Source organism: Pecten maximus, chromosome 8 (genome assembly GCF_902652985.1).
Source record: "Pecten maximus chromosome 8, xPecMax1.1, whole genome shotgun sequence".
In the NCBI taxonomy this organism is placed as follows: Eukaryota; Metazoa; Mollusca; class Bivalvia; order Pectinida; family Pectinidae; genus Pecten; species Pecten maximus.
The window spans coordinates 20,148,711-20,163,471 of NC_047022.1; the positions used below are offsets into that span (position 1 = coordinate 20,148,711).

The window sequence follows — 14,761 nt, forward strand, 5'->3', positions numbered from 1 at the left end:
GGTCGGAAGCACAGGTAGGTTATATTTTAATTAGGCGAGACTTATTCAATAACTGATATGCCATCCAAGTATAATATATATGATTAACATTAAGTCAGGAAATCTTTAAAGAATATTGACATTAAAACAAAACCGTAATTCAAGCTCCAACGAAACAAGAAATATCTTTAAAAAATGTAAACGGCATAGTTTTAATGCTGGTGGTTATAATGTAATACTGCTGGTGAAATAAGTTAACGAACGAACGAATGCGTTTCAGCACGGATAACAAAATTATATCAGTTTGAATCATTTTTAGTGATAATAAGACTGCATTTGAATCAGGAATATGATTTAACGTGTCATTTGAATAGATACATCCACTTATTCAGCTTGCATTCAATCTTAACGTTGTTAGTTTTTAACTGCATATCTGCATTTTACATTTACCGCTACATTCATCAATAACATACTTCATCTTGACCAGTAACACCACCTGTCGCGTCATATCCGGGGCCAAAAGAATATTATACGGATATGCCGGGAAAAAAAGAAAAAAGAAAAGCAGAATGCACATGCTATTCAAATCAAAGTCAAATCCGATCGAGGTTTATACACATCCCCTCTTTAGACTCGTTTTCGATCTGCTTAACTTACTCTCTAGAAACCTCACACTTCCAATGTTCTAGTAGCACTATCCTCGATACTCAAAGGGATACGATTGATTTCTATCAGGGCAACCCCTATAATATGTCATTGCTAAATCGAAGTACAACACTAGTTACTTGATTGGTGTTAGAAAAAAACAATCGCTAAGGTGATACACTTCTTTTGAATAGCACAACCAACGAAGTGTTCAAAGCCAGTCAATTTAGGAATATGATGAAGTCAAGATTGATGTATCCCAACAGGTCAAACTAGTGTTATGGCTTATACGCACGCTACAGACTACTGAACCTTTAATGATGTCATGACATATTCCAGACGTGCAGGGGAACCTGATATGTTGTTCTATATTCTATATATGCTCTATATTGTTTTCTATAAGGAAGTTTTGTTCAGACAACGAATTCCTCACAACATACATCTCTTTTTTCTCCGATAGGGAGAAGAATAAAATAATAAATTATTCTATTTAAATTTTTCACGTTTCAGGACGAATGCCAGACCCATGATAGTAATCTTGTAACAATAGAAACTCAAGAAGAAAATACATGGCTGAAAGACAACCAGTTCACACAAAGTATCAATTATCAATATTTCATATTCAATTTCAAATTCATGTACATGTATACCTATTATTTACCAGAATCAATTTAATAGTTTGATTGATAATTGGAAATAGTATCTAAATGTAGAAAATCGCAACAATGATACACGCAACGAACACCACGCTATTTCTTCGGATCAATTATCAATTTACATGTATTTTCACATGTATACCTATTATTTGGCAGAATCTTTATTGATAGTTTGATTGACAGTTCATATTAATACTTTTACAATTCATTTGGGGAAGAAACACAACAAATAATGATAATAGATAAAGCTTTATTGATGTCATTTGATTATCACGTGATTTACTTTTGTTAAAAAAAATTGTCTTGTATTGGAGCATTCAATATTGATGATGTTCGGGTCGACTGTCTTAATAGTGAAATGATGTTTGGACTATGAGTGTGTTTTGTATTTGTTAAAAAGATAGCCCTTGGATTGGAGCATATACTGATGATGCACGGACCGTCTGGAGATGGGTGTCGGACAACTCTACAGTAACATATACAGACTGGGGATCGGGTGAACCTAACGATTTGGGTGGTGACGAAGATTGTGGTCTTTTTTATGGCAACCGATGGAATGACATAATATGTTCAACAACGAAGGCATTTATTTGCGAAAAACAAGGTTAGTACAGATATTAAATGTCTTACATAATTACATACACTGTAAAAAACATTTCATTGTTGACATAAAAGTATGAAATCTGATATCATTTTGTTGATGGTTGCCTTGGTAACCTTATAATGAACAGCTCTATACTGAATCATCAGATTGTTTGACAAAAACCTTCTTTAACGATGCTACATCACCGACATCGTATACACTACTTCTCATAAATACATGTATACAACAATCAATATTGTATACATTACCTTTGTCGGAGATGTAGCACCTTTAATGGAGTTTTTTTGGGACAAAAGCATATTTACAAAGATAAATCAGATATGAAAAAATAGAATCAAACCTCAACTAATATCTCAAAAAAATAATTTGTTTTATTTCTTATGACTTTTCGATGGAATGATAAAGTAACAACAAGGAAAGTAATTATTGAAAAAATACTTTTAAAGAAAATCTACCAAAAAAAAATTTAAAAACAACCTTGAATTGAGGAATTTGAAATGTCATAATATTTATTCACGTGATAAACATTGTTTCATTCTGTTGTATGTGCTATACTCTTTATTTACTCTTTAGTGTAAATAACCATGAAGATTGCTTTATTCTAACCTAGCGATTTCTCTTGTATTTAACAGCATCACTATGAAGCAAAGTAAATTTAAAAATTGACCAATTTAGGGTTATTTTGTTCATTTTGCTTTTGAATTTGTAAAATGTTATAAATCTTTATCATTGTAATGTTGATGTGATTCCCTATAAAGGTGCATTATTGATCAGTAAAATAATTATATATATATATATTATATTGCAGACCTTCTAAAGATTTCAGAGGACATAACTTTTTATTCATTTGAAGAACTTTCACAAAGATATCAATTACATACAAATTTTCTTCAGGTCCAAGGATTAATATCTGCAGTTCGGAAATGTCTGCCAGATCCTCTACCCCAAAATATCTCACCAGTTATTCGCCCTTTGCTACCTCCTAATATACAGTGTTTTCTCTCAAGTATCAGTGATTCAAAACTCTTTTATAATATTTTCAATAAAACAGACACTGTTGCTACTGGCAAATCAAAATGGAATGAACAGCTCTTATTTGATGAAGAAGAATGGAGTAAAATATACAATATTCCACGTAAAGTAACAAAAAATACTAAACTTCAATGGCTTCAATATCGCATATCTCATTATATTCTTACCACCAATTCTAATTTGTTTAAATATGGCATAGTAAATAGCCCTATGTGCACTTTCTGTAACTCTGAAAGAGAAACAATAATTCACTTGATGTGGGAATGCCAGGAAGTGCAAAATCTATTACAAAATTTTGAATCACTGGTAGATGCACTCTATATTCCTTTTGCAATAAATAAACAGTCTTTTCTCTTTGGACTCACAAACAATAGTATTAATGCAACAGTTGATAATATAGTAATTCTTATCATCAAACAATACATTTATAGAACGAGGTGTCTTAATAAATCCTTAAATGTCAACGCATTGGCAAACAACATAAAAGATTACTACAATACACAGAAATTCATATCAAACGGTCAGAATGATATTTTCAAAGCAAAATTTGCGAATACTTGGTGTAAATGGAAAAACCTTATTTGTCTTGATATTTAATAGCCAAAACTTATTCCTGACAGTTTACAAACACTATTATATTCTATTTGTAACTAAACCTATGCCATTATGAATATTACTCCCCACATCTCTACCCTAAAGGAAACTCTTTTAATTTCTATCTCTCTACAGAAATAAATAATTTTCTCTTTGTACATGTATTCAAATTAACCGCAACTATTCTCCTTGTTTCTATCACCACTTTTTTTCTTTTTTTCCTCCTCCTTCCCTTCTTCCTTTCTCTTAAATATGTTATGTTTCAGTGTGAGAGTGGATATACTAGTATGTATGCATGGGTGTATGGGTGTAAATGAAACAATAAATGAATATGAATATTGATACAATGAATAAGTTTTAAAATGTTGTATGTGAGGATATGTGTGTATGTAGGAATATATATTACGTACTCTATGAGTGAATGAGAATGCATGAGAAAATATTTACAGTAATCATATGGATATGACTTATTTGAGATATAACTTCATTATTTTTGGTCATTTTGATAATGTGAGCACAATCTTGATTTAATTATCTAATTCAAATGTACATACATTGTTATTATTTGATTATTTTGATATGATCGTATCATGCTTAAATCATTTAAATTACAATGTAGCTTAAAATGTAATCCCATTACATCAAACATGATGTCATTGGTTGTAACGTTGATTTTGATTGGTCAGAATAATTTCGCAGCAATTTTACATTCAGAAGAAAGAATCTGTTACGGTAAGTAAAATATACCGAATCATAAATTGAGTAATCTATTTCAGTTTCGTAGTTATAACCATTGATACCACCTTCGAGGTTATCTAGAGTAAACTTTTTTCTCAATATCGTATCTACTCCTACTGAAATGAATCATAACTATCTCAAAGAAATATAATATTAATAACAATATGTCTAATTCAGGTATGAAATGGATCTTTTAATCGAAATTCAAATGAGTAATTATATAATTGATTGATAAAATCAGCCCTTTTTAAAATGATTCATTGAACAGTTTAAATATTAGTTTGTTTTTGCTTTGTTTTTGTTTTTTGTTATTTGTCAGGCGAGTCTCTGGTGCCGCGAATACGTCTCTCAGAACTTGTGAAATCCTGTTTATCCAATCGAATAAGGAAGTTTGTCCAGGTAATCCCCGTAGGTATGCTGTTAAATGATAAATTTATGTGAACAATACGTTTTCTGTTATAAAAGCTCGCTCGTTCAGAGTGCATGTATAAAATGCTTCGATAACTTTTTTTGCTTCCTTTTCAAGGATTCTCTAGTCCAATCATTGTGTTGACGAATCGCGGCGATGAGATACCTTTGTACTAAGGCCATAAGTGAACGTAAGTTAAATGTCGTGTTCTTAAACATTTGGAGTGATGTGCATGTAAATAGAATGCAAAGCGACAGTAATCGCGTGTATCAATAACACCGGTCATGCGCATTAAGGTATGGGGATGATCGTGAGAAAAAAAATGTTGAGAAAACGAGCAGGTAGATTGATGAGTAAATTTGAAGTTCATTAATTATTGTGGTTGAATTTAGAGGGAAATATTATAAATATATGAGAATTATAAAGCATGTTATTTAATCCAGCTTCATGCGATAAGATGGATTTTTGGGGGGTTCGTGTAATTTTGTTAGTAAATATTATTCTTTTAACATTTTTTTCATTCTTATTTACTTTTAGTTTATGTCATCAAAGACGGCGGTTCCTGACTATTGGATGCTGATTATCTGATTCTCTGTTACCTAGGCTTTATTTGTAAGTCGTTTTCACCTTTAGGTTTGCATTCGAAACAATCGTTTCCTCTCTTTACCTGAAAAGAGAATAAAACTGGGCTTTAGAAAGTTCTGATACTTTATTTTTGAATTTTGTTTGTAAAAAGAAAATACATATACAAGCGAATTATCAAACCTGTTTTATTCACCTCAACAAACATGGAATACCGATATGAAAACGAATAATCATCGTCAAGAGAAATTCGATATAACAAGGGTAGAATATAAATGAAATATAGAATTATATATAAACCGTTTAAAGAATATATCAAATAATAAGATCAGATGTTTCGACAGTACAGGTGTCTTCTGCTTTATCGACGACATTCGCCGTGAAACATAAGGTGAAATCTACGTTACGTCAAATAAATGGCAGCCAGTGTAGTGACCTATTTTTCTATTTAAACATTTGTTTTGTTCATGTTTTAAACATACCATCACTTAGTACTGCCAGATCGTATCGTTACTTTAATTTCATTGATGTTGATAGATAATTTAAACATTAAATCTCTCTCATTTATTAATTGACTATAAACTTAATTCATACGACTCTTTCACCTTTATATCCATTTTCAACATGAGTTTGTTTTGTTTTTGTTTTTTGTTGCAGGAAAAACACCTTCAAAATTCAGTTTCTTTAGGATTCCTCCGATATAGATTCGACGTCGGTGTGGATGCCATAGTTAGCATGACATTGTAACACCTACCTACGTATTGATGTTTGACATCATGAAGTGCCATGTCTATTTTTTCACATCATGAGGACTAAGCGTTACGGAAAAGACATACCATATATTATGCCTTCTCAACAAACACAGCGCTGAAGCATTATTGATAGAAATGTTTAAGTTTAGTATATTCTATAAAAAATGTCTTGATCGACACTTACCAACAGAACACTAAGTGAATAATAACGAATGATAACTGGTGGTCACAAGGAACAGTGGGTATTATAAAAACTATACAAATATTTCTCAGTTTTAGTTTTTCACATTTTCCAAACATAGGTGGCATTCCAAGGTTTTCCAGAGTTTTTTTAAAGACTCATTGAGTTTTATCTCTGGTTTTTTATCCTGGGTGCGGAGGAGGTATATACTAAATTTATTGATCTAAAGTAAAGCGAAACTGTGCGATCATGTACAATGTACGATATGCAATATTCAGTGATGTTGTATTGTTATTGTGTCATAAATTTAAAGAATAAACGGCCGATTCATTGTCCATTGAACAGGCTACCGATATCTAAGTTATTTAACTTTTGAAGTGGTTGTTTTGTTGGTAATCTTCCCGCGTGATCACACAAGTGAGTCACGGGTATGGTCATATGACTGAGCTACACGTATGGTCATATGACTGAGTTACAGGTTTGGCCATGTCACTGAGTTAAAGGTATGTCTTATGACTCGGTTACAGGTATGGTCATACGACTGAGTTAAAGGTATGTCTTATGACTCAGTTACAGGTATGGTCATATGCCTACGTTACAGGTACGGTGATACGACTGAGCTACAGGTATGGTCATATAACTGAGTTACAGGTATATTCATATGACCGAGTTACAGGTTTGGTCATGTGACTGAGTTACAGGTATGGTCATATGAAGTATGTGACCACAGGTAATGGGTCATATTAGGGCTTTATTTTCAATGATCTTGCAACTACGATGTCAGTCTGAATACGATAATAGAGTGGTTAATAAGGTCACGTGATGCGTTACTCATGCTACCGATTTAAAGCTGGACATTAAGCAGAGGGCAACAAACACCAATATTACGGAAATAAGAAATCCGACATGTGAACGAAATCATAACTGACCTCAATAATGTATTAATCGACGACATTCACCAAGGAATTATAGATCTGTCAAGGTTTTGTCACATCCTACAATGTGAGAACCAGGTTGGTAGCCATGGGGCAAACAATATATCTGACGTCTACGGTTTGTATTGGGGGCATACTTTATAACCTCATGGGTTACCTATATAGGAGAATTATGTTCATTTTAAACACCAATAAATATCTGATACAAAATGTTTTTGTGGACATGTAGTTTCTTATAATCCCCACGAATTTGCTATATACGCTAACAGATTATTCTGATGAGCTATTGCATGGTTAGAATAAGCAGGGATAATTCTAAGTCACACAAATAATAAAACCTGAAAAATAGCCACGCTGTTATGCTCCTAAGTGTTACAGGAAATGATACAGGAAAGACCGGATTTAGCTTTATTTACATAAAATCCCTTCAACTGATTTGACATAGAAATGCAAATGGCGACTGTAAATAGTATTGCACAAATGTGGCCGACCTATCAACCAATAAAAATGATCATATATCATACTACTTACTACTATGACATATGACATTTGATCACAGTAAGAAGGATGTTTTCAAGACAATTAGTTAAAATGTTGAGTTTGGGGCCTTTTTAAGAAATTTGCTTCTTTTACCTCAAACTCAGGGTTGACTAAGTTTGCATAAAAACAATCTTCTATCCAAGTTCAGAGTTCTTAATAGTGTCGAAGAAGAGCACATTTTATTTTTGAAATGCCTCCTTATGCCATATTTATGTGACATTATTCACAACCGCCATATTTCCATTTTACGGTCAAAATAGAATCAGTGTTTGTATATATAAAGTCAAAACGATGCTCCTATGGTGTGTTATATACACTTGTGAGGAAAACGGCAAGTAAAGGTTATTTGTGCTATATATTTGATACAAATGAGCTAATTGTGTCCCCCTGAAATACGCACTTATGTCATCTTTTGTTTAAATTTCCAAGCAGCTCAACAGCAAGGTGGTTAGTGACGATACATACTAAAAAATTATAAAGTTACATCTGTTGAATTGCAACATTGTAGGGTTTGGTTTGGTTTGATTTGTTTAACGTCCCATCAAGAGCTAAGGTCAGTTAAGGACGGAATCCCGTGGGTGTGTTGAGTACGTATGTGTTTTGGGAGGCTGGGTATGTTCGTGTAAAGTCTCCTTGTGATAGTTCGGAACTTTTGCCGATTTATAGTGCTATCTCACTGAAGCATACTGCTGAAGACACCCCACCCGGTCACATTAAACTGACAACGGGCAAACCAGTCGTTCCACTCCCAAAATGCTGAGCGCTAAGCAGGAGTAGCAACTACCATTTTTAAAGACTCTGGTATGTTCCGGCCATGGGGACAAAACCCGAAGCCTTCCTCACAGGGGCGAACGCTCAACTGAAGGTAAAAAGTGAGGAATTGTCAAGGGAGACATTAGGAAGAATAAAGTTGTTCAGAAAGAAGAGAAAAGATAAAATCCAAAATTTAAACGCTTCTTACGACCATGCAATGGGGGCAGCAGATATAATTCTTACGTCATTGTAGTGACTTACAGGTTTTTAAAATAGCAGAGATAGCGCTGGATTTGCTATTTGGATGTCCCTTAAGCCTGAAATGAACTTCTTAAAATATGAGTGCAAATAATTGCCATAGAAATGAATTAATTTTAATTCGTTTTTTGGAGCTCATGGCTTTCAATCATTATTATGTAAACAAGTATGCTCAGTACTAGTATTGCTAAAGCAATACATGTCCCCTACCAGATCCCGATAAAATAGTAATAGCGACCTTGACCTTGACCCAAAAACCCCGAAATTCGAACTTGATCTGTAGCAGTTCATACTGAAATTACGTATCAACCTTCAGCATTAAGCCTTGAAGCATGGCTGAGAAAAATGCGGAAAAATGAGTGGACTGACTGACAGACGGAAAGACAGACAGACAAGGAGGAAACCTATAGTTCCCCTGCTAGGAAAATAATAACGAGAACAAAGCTGTACTACATACATTTTATTGTATATTATATCTGTTTATCATCAGATAAACCAAAATGCCTTATGGAAACATTCACTAAATATAAAGAACAATGATTAACATAAACAGACCATCATCTGCATTCCCTCATATCATCTTCAATCACTAACTTTCGAAAACAAAATCAAAGAAAACTAGTTTCAAAGTAACTTACCAGGACCAAAGACATCATGGAAGTTACTGACATTTTTATCTCTTTTTCCTAAAGAGTTCCACAAGTGCCTAAGCTATCATTAAGGCATAAATAATCTAGGGAACAGTTGAAATGTACACACTGCAGAAGATATATACAAAATAATGCTTGCAAAATTACAAAATTTATACTTTTAAAAGAAAGTTAACAAAACTGGTATATAAATGTAATAGTCTTATTCAATCAGCTTCATATAGAACATGCAACATTTTTGGTTTCCATTTTTTGCATTTAGGCAGAAAAATCTGTACAATTTGAGTTGACCTATTAGATTTTCAGTTTTCAAAGTGCATGTTTGAATAATTCTAAAATCCATTTGTCAAAATAATCTGGTACCAATGCGTATTTGATTTCAAAATGAAACCACAATAGTATTTTTGTATCGTCTTTATTTCTTGTCGCTATAACCGAAAAAAATTCACCAATTTCACTAAATGTCATGCATAAAGACTTAAAAATACAACCATATATTAAAATAGCAAAATAGCAAACAAACATTGAAATTACTGTATAGTTGCTTTTATTCACGGGGGATTTAATTTCGCTATATTCGCGGTAAAGGTAATGTCCGCGAAATTAAATACCCGTGAATATTTTTCACCTTGTGATGAGTGACCACTATGACAATGAATAATAAACAATCTTTATTTAAAGCATATTGTTCAGCAGAACATGTACATCGTAAGTATACATGTAGTTTCTACTGTTTCACGATATCATATTAGAGTCGCATAAAATGTGTACATCGTAAGTATAATTTCTACTATTTCCCTATATAATTCATGTTTGTAAGAAATTGAAAATGCGCGAAATTTTCTCCCCGCGAAATAGTACTGAACAGAAAAACGCGAAATTTTCACCCCGCGAAATTAAACAACTATACAGTAATTGTACATTGGACAACAATATCTAACAGCAAACAAGTACATATATATATGTACAGTAATTGTACAAATATGCAACTCTGATGTCTTGGTAATTCATTAATTTTTGTCCTAGCTGGTACGTTCATGAATGCCTTGCACATTCAACAGTTTTTGACACCCATTTTTGACAAAGATGAAACAACCAGTTGAAGTCTTTCATATGTAAAGTAAACCAATCATATAGATATGAATAAGATAGAGCAAAGCTAAATTGGGAAATATTATATGTACATTTTCTATTTTATCTTTGTACAGTTTATGTCTACCACGACTGTCTGCCCTGTGACATATTAACCAATACCCTATTTTACTGACAATAATCCCATGCGTAAATTGTAGTTCCACAAAAATATACAGAAAGTGCTAATAATAATTATAATAACACTCAATCCTTGTAAATTCAACCCCTTTTTGTCAAGTTGGCCTACTGTTCAGCAACCAATAAATCTCTTACATTTATGCAACAGGAAATATAAAAATGGTATTGTTTTTAGAACAATAGCCTCAAACTATAACAGTGAGATTGAAATTCTGTTTTTGCCTTCGCATTTTCGCCATTAATGATATTGTGTAGTTTTCACAAGAGGAACTCTTCTTCTGGCAATAGCTCATTGATTGTTTTATATTTCTGTTGGTGTTTTGTGAGAGAGACAGACTCTTAGATTCTTAGTCTTTTCAATTTTCCATTCCATGGTAATTTGCATGTGATGACAGTTGTGTCACAAGTAGAAAATTTTAAGTGAAACAAAATATTTAAAGACATTGAAGAATGAAGGTTGGATCAAAGGAGGAAGAAATACAAAATCCATGCTAAGAGTAATCCATTCAGATTCAGATCATTTTTAAGGCAGAGGAAATTGTCATGTTCTTGAGATCTCATTAGATATAAAAACGGAAAGCAACTTTGCAGTTATAAAGATGAATTAATTATGTCATAATTTTTAATTCTAATTGATATTCAAAATAAACCTGTAAAAATTATTTCTAACAAATAGGCTGTGACAGGAGCTATCAAATATAATGATGTACAAAAATTATGAAGTGGAATAAATTAACAATATATAGATAAATGTATAAAAAAAATGATACATACCTGTAATACTGTGTTACAGGACTATTAGAGGTCTGGTACATTTACATCGTGGGACCACACATTTAGGTCACATTGGTACAAATTCCCCTTTGTAGGGAGCATGTCAGTAATTACATGTATTTATTTCTTACAGACGTTTTAGTACACTGGAAGTGTGAGTTTGGCCTTCATTCCAAGGCTTAAACTTGACAAATTTCGTTAGAAACAGATTTTTTTTGTGGTCTCTAGCTAGCTCTCCTCCAAGAAAGATTTAATTTAATAAGAAATATTAGTCCAAATTAAATTCAATACAACAGTTCAACAACCTAACATCACCTAAAAGTTTGTTACTTAATTTATGTTACTTGAAATGTTAGAACAAACCTCAGAATGACATTGATTTTATTGTGTTATTATTAAAAAGCATTTAAAACTGAAATCAGCTTGATGCAGTACTAAACCTCCAACAATCGTGTATCTTAATAGCTGTACAAGTCTATATAAAATGCAGTCTACTATCATTTAGTCACTACATAATCAACCAATCAGGATGAGTTTTACAATCATGTGACCAACAACATCCAATCAAAACAAATGTAGACATAAAAGGTACATGCATACTACTTAGTTTCTTCCAATGAAATTATTGCACAATGATCACATGACCTTACATTCAACAGTCAATCAAATCCATCCATACTGACCTTTAACCTCAAGGAGAGATGTCAATGTAATATACTAAACCAACCAACTCTCATCGACCTTGATCTTTTATTACTAACATGTAAACAGTGATTGTGATATATTACTGGATCAATATTTCTTTATAATTTGCCTGCCATATTTGAAACAGGATAGTTTTAACAATTTGTATTGAAAACAAATCAATCCATGTAAAAATACTATTTATCAGAATTTATGGCATAACATTATTACTGTATTACAGATAACCTAATATATTTGTATGTTTGACATTAATTTCAGATAAATTATTTGTAATAACAAAAGATATAGATGAAAATGAGAGCTGGATGGTCTTCACTAAGGATGGAATACTGTGCTAACTTTAGTAATGTATTTGATTATTGTTAAATGTGATGACAAATAACTGATCGCTCTACTCTACAGGAGAAGTAATTCAACATCTGTATCCCAAATGGGAGATAAATATTCCATTGATGTAGCTAAAAAGGGAGATAATCAGCGACTGTTTTCCACAAGGGAGATAATCAACAGCACAATCCCAAAAGGGAGATAATTTATGTCTGTTTACCACGAGTAAAATTTTCTTTAACTGTTGTATCCCATAAGGGAGACAATCCAGCTGCTCTATCTAACAAGGGAAATAAGTATTGACTGTATCCAAAAGGGGAGATAAACACAATTGTTGTGTCAGACAAGACATGTCACTCCAGTGTTATACTTAACTCACTTCACTCTACTAATCCACAAGGGAGACAACTCAGCTGTGATATTCAACAAGGGAGATAACTCCACAAATATACTCTCCAAGCATCAGATATATGTTGTAATTCATTTTTTCTCCTTCCACACAATTATTTCCCTAGTAGATTCCATTGGGAAGTTGAATTTCTTATTCACATTTGCTGTATATCTTTCATAACTTTGTCTAACAAGTTGTTTCCAGATGAAGAATAATTTGAAAAACTTTGATGAATTTCTGCTGAATATGTCAAGTCTACATGCCATCTAACCATCACTTTGGTGCAAATTCATCCAGGCATGTAACCTTTTGAATAAGTTAACATTTTTTTTTAAAAACATTTCTTCATAAACTTATTAGAATGAAAGATTATGCCATAAATTCAATGTTGATGTGATACATGAAGTTAGCCATTGGCAACTTTCCCATTGACTGGCGGTTGATTACTTTGAAGTTGTGCTTGCATTTTGGCGAGCATGGCTTGCATCCGTTGAATCTGAAAAGAAATATGTCATATAGAAATACCAAAGACATATTATACAAGATTTCTTATTTTCTTTTTAATTCACAATTGTTAATAAGCTTTGGAGGTGTCAAGTTACAACATGATTATGCATGATCACCAAGTTATCTCCCCTTACCAAAAATGAAATTGCTGAATACCTCTAAAGATGTTTAGGTGTTTTCTTTAAGATGTAAAATTTACATTTAACTTAAAGGGCTAAAATATTGATTTACCAAGTAAGAAATTTATATATGTCACTGTTTTGCAAAATATAGAAATGAAAATATACCTCAGCTTCCTTTTGCTGCAGTAACTTGTCTGTCTCCGAAACAGCATCCAAGTTTACAATGGAGTCCCGTTTCAGTTTGCTGAAATTAATAAATAATGCTTCTGTTTTGACAATTTAAAAAATACACAGACTCTATTCGCCTTTAAATAAGATAGTTCAACATTTAAAACCTAAAAGCTATCTTGCAATAAAAATTAACAACTTGTAGAGATTTTGAAGTGATCTTTCTCTCCGCTGAGTTATTTCCCTTGATTGACCTTACCATTTGGTTTATTTTGTTAAATGTCCTATTAACAGCCAGGGTAATGGAGGTGGAGGATAGATAGAGTACCAGAAGAAAAACCACCGGCCTATGGTCAGTACCAGGCCACTGCCCCATGTGGGTTTGAACTCATGTCTCAGAGGTGGAGGGCTTGTGATAGAGTGTCGGGACACATTAACCACTTGGCATACGCGGCCCCTACTGACCTAGCAACTATTTGAGATCATCAATTGTGTTTCCAAAGAGAGTCATCATGTTTCAATGTTAATATGGAAGAATTGCCTCCACTGGGTTTTCATGATGGGAAGATTTCTTTTCTATCTTTATCATCCTTCAAAAAACCTTGAACTTCATTGATGTAAAAAAACACCCATACATATATCTATATATACTTTTCAAAATTTTAATCTACTTCATATTTTATACATATGAGAAGTGTAATAAAAAAAGTTGGGATAAATTAGACTTTTATATCGTCCACCTAACTGGAATACAATTGTATCATCATCCTTACCTTCTTTCCCTTTGAGAACTCTTCATCTCTTCTGCAAGGTGTTCAGCTCGATAATTTTCGTAATGTAGATCAGCTGTTATGTCTTTCAGATCCTGCATGTGTGTGCTGGCATGGAAATAGCAAAACAAATTGATGAAACAGTAAAACTAATTGATGAAACAGTAAAACAAAGTGATGAAAAAGTCAAACTAATTCATGAAACAGTAATACTAATTCAGGTATACCAAATTTAATCATGAGTCAATATTTTTTCATGAACTATTTCACACATGGTATGAAAAACAATTAACCCCTACAATGAAAACAGATAATTTCATTCTCTACTAAAAACAAAGGATGTTTTTCAGAAAATGCTACCTACTAAAATGTGTCCTGAAATGATAATAAAATTTAGATGTGGAAACGTTGGTAAAT

At 32.7% G+C, this 14,761-nt stretch overlaps 1 protein-coding gene and 1 long non-coding RNA gene across 6 annotated transcripts in view; one reads left to right on the plus strand and one right to left on the minus strand.

Annotated features, from left to right (window-relative positions):
• The first annotated feature begins 1,892 nt into the window (after positions 1–1,892).
• Positions 1,893–6,536, plus strand: LOC117332721. Its single transcript, XR_004533778.1, has 4 exons — positions 1,893–4,660; positions 4,775–4,847; positions 5,195–5,269; positions 5,897–6,536. It is a non-coding gene; the product is annotated as an uncharacterized LOC117332721 (long non-coding RNA).
• Positions 6,537–9,105: 2,569 nt separating this feature from the next.
• The window catches only part of LOC117332720 (septin-2-like), a 59,078-nt gene continuing 53,422 nt past the window's right edge, over positions 9,106–14,761 (minus strand). For all 5 annotated transcript variants that reach the window (XM_033891735.1, XM_033891734.1, XM_033891737.1 and 2 more), the window contains 3 exons: positions 14,348–14,452; positions 13,572–13,650; positions 9,106–13,273 (listed from right to left, as the gene is read on the minus strand). In XM_033891735.1, the coding sequence (XP_033747626.1) occupies positions 13,184–13,273; positions 13,572–13,650; positions 14,348–14,452 (274 nt within the window). In that variant the 3' untranslated portion in view covers positions 9,106–13,183. The remainder of the gene's footprint in view (positions 13,274–13,571; positions 13,651–14,347; positions 14,453–14,761) is intronic.